Raw genomic sequence first — 10563 nt, 5'->3', positions numbered from 1 at the left:
TCGGCATTCTGGCATCTGCTGTGGTAACACAGGCGTAGGGTACTGCTCCTAGGGGATGTGCTTGCTGCCTGCTGGCAATAGCAACTCTGTATCACAGGTCCTCTAGGGGCCATCCCTTGATACACTATGGCGTTAATAAATATGTTGAATACCCCTGGGACAGGACAGACTCCTGTGGAATCTCCTGCACTTCTGTCCCCCTGGTAGTAATTTTATCTAGCCTACATATCTCCATTTTATGTATAAAAATTAGAGGTGCGCTGATATCAGTCCATATCGTATCAGTACTGATAAAAGAAGAATAGACATTGGCAATCAGCCTTTTTTGGCTGATGCGACTGATAATGTTGCAGATAAATGCCGCGTGCATGTGCGCAGCTGCAGCATGCACACAGCCAGCCCAGCAGCTTGGAGAGTAGCACCTGGCTGGTAAATCTGTTGGCGGGAGGAGGGGATTGGGGGAAGAGGGAAGTGGCGTGGGTGGGGCAAATTGAGGCCACTGCAGTGAGGGAGGGAGTGGGGCAAAGGCAGGCACTACCCAGCGGGGGCAGGGCATGGAACAGAGCCATGCGACACATCCAGAAGTGCGAAGGGGGTGGGGGGGTAAGGGCAGCCTCTGCTACTACAGGCAGCCCCGGGGAAGTCGTAGGGGGTGTGCAGCCCCTGGATCTATGCACGGGGTGAGGGTGGGCTGCTGCCGTCATCTGAGGTCAGGGGTGGCGCCAGGTTCTTCCTGACGGGGGGCCTGGGCCAGAGCTATGCTCAGGGCAGGCGGTAGTGATGCTGGGAGGCCGGGCTACAAGGTGGGGGAGGCTACAGCAAATTCTGGGGTGGCCACAGCCCACCCTGTATCCATATTTACTTGAATATAAGATAAGGCTCTTTTTACCTAATCAGTATGGGGAGGAAAAAGTCCCTTATCTTATATTCAAATACCAGCAAGCCCTCCCCCCACCATTAAATACATAGTCCATCTATCATTAAACTGCTGCTAGAAGTAGCATGTGCTCAGTCATGGAAGCCAACTATGATGTTGACTGAATGCAGCCCATGCTGTGTGCGCCAATAAAACACATGGCTTATATTAGGCAAACACACTACTGGGAACTTAATTTAAGGCTAGGTTAGTGCAGCCCATCTGAATAAGACATAGTGTCCATTGTGCTCAGTCCTCCTCGGTCCCAATTCTTTTTCAAGTCATAGCGAACCACCACATTACACGGGTTGTTCTGGTGGTGTGTGGTGTTGATTATTTCATTGTTAATTCTTTCCCTGAAGCAATCAATATAGCACTCAAGATTAGAATTTCATCCACTATGAGGTGTCCAATGTGGTGGGTTTTTTTTACTTTCTTGGAGGGGTTGATCTTTTCCTCGGTGTCATCAAAGGATGAAGTATCATTGGAAGTGGATTAATTTTGGTTGTGGAAATATTCCTTAAGGTGGAGGCATTGGAAGAATTTTTCTAGCTTTCCACATTGTAGTATTATATTAGGGTATTTTTCCAGACAGAATTTAAGGCCTTTAGAGAGGACATACTTTTCAGCTTTCGTAAGTGTGTGTGTGGAGAGAGAATATTTCAAGGTTGATTTCTGCTTTCAGTTTCATCAAGTTTGAGGTTGGAATGTTGTATGGTATTGGTGTTCATACGTTTCATCAACATTAGGGCTGGAAGGGGCCTCGGAAGATCATCAAGTCCAGGCCCCTGCCCCAGGGGCAGGAAGCCAGCTAGGGTCAAAGTATTCCAGCAAGATAAGCATCCAAATGTTTCTTAGGAGTCCAGAGTACCACTTGCACCACTTCTGGAGGGAGTCTATTCCAGGCCTTGGGGGCTCGGACAGTAAAGAAACTTTTCCTTATGTCTCACCTGAAACGGTCTTGGAGGAATTTGTGACTGCTGGACCTTGTCATCCCTTGGGGCGCTCTGGTGAACAGGTGTTCCCCCAGATTCTGATGCACACACCCCTTATTTACTTATAGACTGCCACCAGGTTACCCCTGAGCCCGTGTTTTTCCAGGCTGAAGAGTCCTATGACTCTCAGACTCTCCTCATAAGGCCTGTTCTCTTGCCCTCTGATCATGCACGTGGCTCTCCTCTAGACTTTCTCAAGCTTCTCCAAATCCTTATTGAATTGTGGAGCCCAGAACTGGATGCAGTACTTCAGCTGCAGCCTCACCAAGGCCGAGTACAGTGGGAGGATGACATCCTGAGATTTATTTGAGAAGCATCTATGCATGCAAGCCAGAGTGTGGTTCACTTTGCCAGCTGCGGTATCACATTGGTGGCTCGTGTTCATCTTGTGGTCAATCATGACCCCCAAGTCTTTTTCGGCCGTGGTGCTAGTGAGTGTAGCACTGCCGAGCCTATAAGCATGCTGCGGGGGGGGGCGGTTTCCCCAAGGTGGAGCACCTTGCATTTGTCGGTATTGACTGTCATCAGGTTTATATCCACCCACTTTCTAAGCCTATTCAGGTCAGCCTGGATCTCCAGCCTATCCTCAGGTGTGGATGCTCTACACCAAAGTTTAGTGTCATCGGCGAACTTTGCCAGTCCGCTTCTGACAACAGTGTCCCCATCATCAATAAAGATGTTAAAAAGTACAAGACCAAGGACAGAGCCTTGTGGAACACCACTGGTCACGGAGCACCACGATGATTCACGTCCATCAACTACCACTCTCTGGGTCTGGCCTCAGAGCCAATTCCCCAGCCATCGGACTGTGATGTAGCCAAGGCCACAGTTGGCCAATTTATTTATGAGAAGATCATGGGACACCAGATCAAAGGCTTTTTTAAAGTCCAGATATATGATGTCAATCTCTTCTCTGTTGTCCAGGTAATATATCACCTGGTCATAGAAGGAGATAAGATTGGTCAGGCAAGACCTAACCGTAACAAACCCATGCTGGCTGTCCCTCAGGATGTTGCCATCAGCCAGCGTTTTTGAAAAAAGTTTTTTTTCCCCCCCCCCCCCAGAATCTTTCCAGGAACTGAGGTCAAGCTGATTGGCCTGTAGTTCCCTGGATCTGCTTCCCTTCCTTTCTTGAAGATGGGCACTGCATTGGCCTTCTTCTAATCTTCAGGTACTCCTCCTGAGCGCCACAAGTTTTCAAATATCTTTGCCAGTGGCTGGACTATGACTCCTGCCAGCTCCTTAAGTACTCTGGGGTGCAGTCTGTCAGGACCAGCTGACTTGAAGGTGTCCAGCCTCTCAAGGTGTTACTTTACAAGGTCTAGACCAATGCTGGGTATAAATTCACTCTCACCCTGGCCATCCCACATCATGCTAGGCAGGGCGGTCCCTTTGGGCTGATGAAAAACCAATGCAAAGTACCCATTAAGGAGGTTGGCTTTTACCTGGGTGTCGGTTTTCAGTTTTACCATTTGGTTTAGCAGGGGTCCAACGTTACCCTTGCTTTTCTTCTGACTCCCCACATATCTGAAAAATAACTTTTTATTGCCCTTGATATGTGTAGCCAGTTGGAATTCAGTTGCAGCCTTGGCTTTCCTGGTTCACTTCCTACAATTATGGACCAGTGCAGAATACTTTGTGGTGATTCCTGTCTTCCATCCTTTATAAGCCTTTCTGTTTAGGCATAGGAGGTCCATGAGTTCCCTGCTGAGCCAACAGGGTTGTTGTGCCCTTTTGCTACCTTTCCTCCGAGGTGGAATGGACATCCCTTCTGCTTCCAGGATCACTCCCTTAAGGAGCAACCACTCCTGTTGGACTCCCCTCCCTGTCGAGTCATGGCCCCTTAGGGCCTCAACAACAAGCCTCCTGAGCGTATCAAAGTCAGCTTTCCTAAAGTCAGATTTCTGCATTGCTGACTGACTTGCCAACCTTGAGATGGATAGTAAAATTGATCAGCTTGTGGTCACTGTCTCCCAGCTTTCCTTTGTTTCTTAAGTTACTGACTAGATCATCACCTTTAGCCAGAAGCAGGTCCAGCAGCGCTTTACTTCTTGTCGGTCCATAGACTCCTTGAGTCAGGTAGAGCTCATCCACGCACATGAGGAAGCTTTGTGACCATTTGGATTTGGCCTAGTGCTTTTCCCATGAGATGTCCAGGTAGTTGAAGTCTCCCATGAGAACCATGCCCCGAGAGTGCAGCTTCAGCCAGTTCTTTGGCGAATTCCTTGTTGATCTCTTGTTCCTGATTAGGAGGTTTGTAGTAGACTCCTACCATTGTGTCCCCTGTGCCACATTCCCCACGTATTTTCTTAGATTCATAGATGTTAGGGTCAGAAGGAACCTCAATAGATCATTAAGTCCGACCCCCTCCATAGGCAGGAAAGTGTGTTGGGTTCAGATGACCCCAGCCAGATGCCTATCTAACCTCCTCTTGAAGACCCCCTGGGTAGGGGAGAGCGCTACCTCCCTTGGGAGCCCATTCCAGATTTTGGCCACTCTGACTGTGAAGAAGTTCTTCCTAATGTCCAGTCTAAATCTGCTGTCTGCTAGTTTATGGCCATTATTTCTTGTGACCCTCAGGGGCACCTTGGTGAGTCGAGCCTCACCTATTCCCTTCTGCGCCTCCATGATGAATTTATAGGCAGCCACAAGGTTGCTTCTCAACCTTCTCTTGCAGAGGCTGAAGAGGTCCAGGTGCCCTAGTCTGTCTTAGTAGGGCTTGACCTGCAAAGCCCTTAACCATACGAGTAGCCCTTCTTTGGATCCTTTCCAGGCTATCCACATCCCTCTTGAAGTGTGGCTCCCAAAACTGGACGCAGTATTCCAACTGCGTTCTGACCAGCACCCGATAGAGGGGAAGTATCACCTCCTTGGTTCTGTTTGTCATGCATTTGCTGATGCATGATAAAGTGCAGTTAGCTTTGCTGATGATTTCGTCACACTGACGACTCATGTTCATCCTGGAGTCCACTAGGACCCCGAGATCCCTTTCTGCTTCCATACTGCCGAGCAAGTCATTTCCTAGGCAGTAGGTGTGCAGGATGTTTTTCCTCCCTAGGTGCAGCACTTTGCATCTCTCCTTGTTAAATCGAATTCTATTGTTTTCTGCCCATTTGCTGAACCTGTCCAGGTCTGTCTGTAGTTGTTCCCTGCCCTCCAGTGCATCCACTTCTCCCCACAGGGACCCTCCTCGGCTCCTCTCAGCTGCCTCCCCACAGCTAGGCTAAGTCCCTCCCACCACAGGCCCCTGCTCACCTCTGGACAGGTGCTCGTTGGGGGTTCCGCGGGCACAGTGGGCTTCCACCTGTGCATCTCTCGCCAGAGCCGGGGGCCAAGTGTGGCTTCTGCCATTGGCGGGCCCTTTTTAAACTGCACGCATGCACAGAAAGGCACACCAGCGCTGTGCCGCTCTTGGGGGTTAGGGGGTCCCTCCCCACACTGAAGGAGGGGACAGGTGAGTGCCCCCCCCCCCCTTTCCCTGACTTACTGGGCAGCTCCCATCACATGGCTCCCTGTGGGCCTGGGCCAAGTAGGAGCCAGGGGAGGGAGGTGACCCTCCTCGGCTCCTCTCAGCTGCCTCCCCATAGCTGGGCTGAGTCCTTCCCACTACGGGCCCCTGCTTGCCTTCGGGCAGGCTGGGGGTCCTGGGGCTCATGAGGATGCAACAGGCTTCTGCCCCTGCGTCTCTCGCCAGAGCTGGGAGCCAAGATGGTTGGGTTTGTTGTTTCTCTGATGGTTGTTTTGTGGTTCATAGATTCATAGATCCTAGGATTGGAAGGGACCTCAACAAATCATCAAGTCCAACCCACTGCCCTGGGCAAGAACGGGTTTTGGGGTCAGATGACCCCAGCCAGATGCCTATCCAGCCTTCTCTTAAAGACCCCCAAGGTAGGGGACAGCACCACCTCCCTTGGAAACCCATTCCAAATTCTGGCCACCCTTACTGTGAAGAAGATTTTCCTGACATCTAGCCTAAATCTGCTCTCTGTCAATTTGTGACCATTGTTCCTTGTTACCCTAAGAGGTGCCCTGTTGAACAGAGCATCTCTGGTTCCTTGCTGTCCCCCCCTAACGCCTTTGAAGGCAGCCACAAGATCACCTCTCAGCCTTCTCTTGTGGAGACTGAAGAGGTCCAGGTCCCTCAGTCTCTCCTCATAGGGCTTAGCCTACAAACCCTTAACCATATGAGTGGCCCTCCTCAACCCTCTTGAGTCCATCAACATCCTTCTTGAAGTACGGCATTCAAAACTGGACGCAGTACTCCATCTGTGGCCTGACCAATGTCTCATAGAAGGGAAGTATCACCTCCTTGGTTCTTTGTTGTGTATCTGCTGATGCATGATAAAGTGTGGTAAACTTTGCTGATGATTTCGTCACACTGACGACTCATGTTCATCTTGGAGTCTACTATGACTCCGAGATCCCTTTCTATTTCTGTGCTGCTGAGGGTCACTTCCAGCCAGTAGGTGTGCTGGATATTTTTAAGCCCTAGGTGCATCACTCTGCATTTGTCCTTGTTGAACTGCATCCTATTGTGTTCTGCCCATTTTTCCAACCTGTCCAGGTCTGCCTGCAATCGTTCCCTACCCTCCAGTGTGTTCACTTCACTCCACAATGCAGTGTCATCCGCAAACTTGGACAGAGTACACTTCATGCCCACATCCAAGTCACTGATGAAGACATTGAAGAGTACAGGTCCAAGGACTGAGCCCTGCGGGACCTTGCTGCCCACATCCTTACAGGTTGATACCAACCCATCTACTACCACTCTCTGGGCGTGACCCCCAAGCCAATTTGCCACCGACCGGACTTTGTAATCACCTAAGTTACAGCTCTTAATTTATTTATGAGACTGGGATGAGATACCTTATCAAAGGCCTTCTTAAAATCCAAGTAAACAACATCCGCCTCTACTCCTCTAAGTGTTTTGTGACCTGGTCATAAAAGGAAACCAGATTAGTCAAGCATGATCTACCTGCTGCAAGTCCATGCTGGTTGCCTTGCTGAATTATTTTTCCTGCTGGACTTGCACAAATATGATCCTTAATAATCTTTTCAAAGACTTTTCCAAGGATAGAAGTGAGACTGACTGGTGTATAATTACTTGGATCCTCCTTCCTCCCCTTCTTGAAAATAGGGACCACACTGGCCCTTTTCCAGCCCTCCGGGACCTGACCCAAGTGCCACGAATGCTCGAACAGCCGCGCCAGTGGTTCTGCTATGACACCGGCCAATTCCTTCAGTACTCTTAGATGCAGCTCATCCAGGCCTGCTGACTTAAACACATCCAGTCCATCCAAGTGACTGTGCACCAAGTCAGTGTCAGCAGTTGGTAGGCTAGTGTCTCTCTGCTCATCTAAGAACCCATTAGGAGACTTGTCCTGACCCTTGTTCAGTTCCTTTTACTCCCTACATACCTAAAAAAGGCTTTTTGTTGTCTTTAATTTGTGTTGCCAGCCTCAGCTCTGTAGTTGTTTTGGCATTTCTAACTGCCTCCCTGCAAGTGCGGGCCAAGTAAGTATACTTCCCCTTGGTAGCTTCCCCCTTCTTCCACTGGAAATATACCTCTTTTTTTGCCCTTAGGCTTCCCTGGATTTCTCTGTTTAGCCAAGGAGGTTTTTTGGTCCATTTGCCCCCTTTCCTTCACAATGGGATAGTCTCCCTCTGCACCTGATTGCTTCCTTTAGGAACAACCACCCTTCCTGAACTCTCATCTCGCCAATGACTCCTATCCTGCAGTGCGTCATTAACTAAACTCCTGAACACACTGAAGGTAGCCTTCCTAAAATCAAGCACTTCCAGCCTACTAGTTATCTTTCCCAACCTATGCAATATGGTGACTTTGATTGGTGGTCACTGTCCCCAAGGTGACCATGAATCTGCAGCTCCCCTACCAGGTCCTCCACTATAGCCAACTCCAAGTCCAGTAAGGCATTCCTCCTAGTGGGACTGTATTCCTCCTGCATTAAGTGAAGGTCCTGTATGCAGGTTAAGAACCTATGTGAATGGTTGGATTTGGCTGACTGCTCCTCCCAGCAAATGTCAGGGTAGTTTAGGTCCCCCATGACAACCATGTCCCTAGACCGTATGGCCTCTGAGAGCTGCCTCAAGAATTCCAAGTCTAGCTCTTCCTTTCGAAGTGGAGGTCAGTAGCAGACCCCCACCACCAAGTCCCTTTCCCCTAGACCTCCATGTATCCTAACCCACAATACCTCAACTTTCTCCTCCTTTGATTCCATTTTGCTTAGGGTGGATTTGTAATGCTCCTTAACATAGAGAGCAACCCTGCCCTTCCCCCCATCCCTTTCCTCCCTACTCTGTCCTGTCTGTACAACCTATAGTCCTCAATGCGTAGTGTCCAGTCGTGGCTTGGGGAAGTTGTTCCTGGAGTAACTGGTTCCATTTCTTCTTCTTATGTTGGATGGATGTTGTAAAAAAAAATCTTTGGTATTCTCTTTTTATATGTTGTATGTTTGGGAAGATATCTGGATTTCTCTGTCTTAGGTTGTTGCAGCAAGAGTTGATTTCCTTCTTCAGGTGATCTCTTTTGGAGTAGATTAGTTGAAGGAGATGATTTCTAAGTTTTTTCTGAAGTTTTCCTGCATAGTTGTGAAGCATATTTGGAGTTGTTTGTAGTAGTCAGAGGATTGTAGATGTTCATTCCTCTGGGAATGATGCTGTTTTTTGTATAGGATTAGAAAATATATGTCACTGTTGAGTTTGGCTGCTTTCTTATTCGTGTTGTGAAGTTTCCATTTCCATTTCAAACTGGCCATTTCTTGCATACTGGCCTCTGGCTTCTAATCTATCACATCCAGGAAGAGCACAAAACAACTGCAGACACTTCCTCTGCCTGACGAAGGGTGTTTGTACCTGAAAGCTTGCAGAGAAGAATTTTTCCAGCTATTTTAGTTGGTCTAATAAAAGAAAACAGATTTACCCAAAGAACCTTGAATGCCTAGAATTCTAAGAGACGTATGAATGCAACTGAAAACAAATGTATTGATTCTTCTTGCTTGTGTTTATTTCTGTTTTTCAGGATATGTCCAAGCATCAAAGCAAGACAAGAAATTCATGGCTTGTGCCCCAAATTACTCTTATGCAGCTCTTTGCGAGTGCCTGCGTCGGGTGTTCATCTATCGACAACCCACTCCTCTGTCCACGGTCCTCTACAACAGGAAAGAGGGCAGACAAGTCGGGCAGGTTGCTAAGCAGCTGGTAGCAACTCTGGAAGCCACTGATCCTATCTTGGGCTTTCAAGCTACAAATGAGAGATTATTTGTTCTCACAACAAAAACCTTGTTTTTAATAAAGGTAAACACTGAAAATTAATTACCTATTATGTCCTGTTAGCTTCTCTGCATTCATATGTAGCCTCAGAAACTATTAGATTAACGGAGAAGTTTAATGCATACTGTTGAAGCTGATATAAAATATCATGTACACCATTATTTTTAAAAGGCCAACCAAAACTAGAAACTCTTTGTGCAAATGGAATAAAGCTTCCCAGCTCCGTTGTTACTGAACATTTAAAGTGTTTTGAGGACTTCCAGTTCTGGGGACAAATGCCAGAAACTGCAACATTCTTAACCATTACCAGAGACTGATATTGCGTGAGTGAAACTATCCATGCATTGGTTTTTCAAATAGCCTTTTCCTATCGCACTTCTGCCATTCAAAATTTTGAGTATTCACTTCTATTTTGCATAATAGCTATAGTTTCTCTCTTAAGAATTTATTCATACAAGTAAAACAAACCCTTGGTTCATAAACATAAAATCACAAGGGAAAGAACATACCATTTACAAAAAATTGGTAAATTGTAAAACCATTCTTTTTTTTTTTTCTTTAATTTTGCATTCAGTTTCTTTCGAAATGTCCTCACTTAGCATTGCCAAGTCATGGGGCATTGGCTAAAAATGGACTTTGGGGCCACCTGCTTTTTCAGGCATATTTTTAATCCAAGTAAAGTAACTTCATTTAATATGTGAAACTGATTATCTTATTGATTCCTTGAGCAAAATCTCCACATATTCTAAAAATAACTAAAATATGGTATTTTTAACATGGCTTTTGTAGCTTCCTTTCTCTTATGGATCAGCAGAAGAGGGGAAAAAGTCGTCTCAAATTGACTAAATTGTACTTTACTAAGTTTTAAAGTTCAACTATACTGCAAAGGGTATTGTGAAATTAAAGTTTTGTCTCAGTTACATGTAGAATAAATCTGCTTGGTTTACAATCAAAATCGGATATTCTGCTTATGAGCCAACCATAACCTGACATGTGAAACTCAAGCTGTTTCTTCCGTATGTATGATTCTCATAAATAAAAAAAATTCTGCCAGTGTTTAGTTGGCCATTTTGTTGCTAATATGCAAGCCCAAATAGAATCCGTTACTCATTGTTTTACATTTCTGCTAAAGATCCCTCAGTGAACTCTTCTTTTCTAACTGATTCTTTGTGCAGGAGGAGAGAAACTGAACATGGTTCACTGTAATATTATTAGGCCCAGCTTCCTCCCTTGTCTGTCGTAACCTCTTTTTTCTAAGAGAAATAAAACTTGTTTAGCTTTGTGTTAAGGGGAAATTACAGCTTCATAGGTATCCAGTTTCTGCATTTTTACTGAATGAATAAGCAAAGCTGAAAACAAGAT

General features: G+C 46.7%; 1 protein-coding gene across 1 annotated transcript in view; it reads left to right on the top strand.

The window, feature by feature from the left end:
- Positions 1 to 10257, top strand: part of NUDCD1 (NudC domain containing 1) — a 139700-nt gene extending 129443 nt beyond the window's left edge. Inside the window, exon 10 of the mRNA XM_025191268.1 lies at positions 8951 to 10257. Coding sequence (XP_025047053.1) covers positions 8951 to 9243 — 293 coding nt within the window. The 3' untranslated portion in view covers positions 9244 to 10257. The remainder of the gene's footprint in view (positions 1 to 8950) is intronic.
- The last annotated feature ends 306 nt before the right edge of the window (positions 10258 to 10563 follow it).

This window comes from Alligator sinensis, unplaced genomic scaffold (assembly GCF_000455745.1).
Source record: "Alligator sinensis unplaced genomic scaffold, ASM45574v1 scaffold1430_1, whole genome shotgun sequence".
In the NCBI taxonomy this organism is placed as follows: Eukaryota; Metazoa; Chordata; order Crocodylia; family Alligatoridae; genus Alligator; species Alligator sinensis.
The sequence above is the reverse complement of the archived record's forward strand: the minus strand, read 5'-3'. Positions and strand labels throughout refer to the sequence as shown.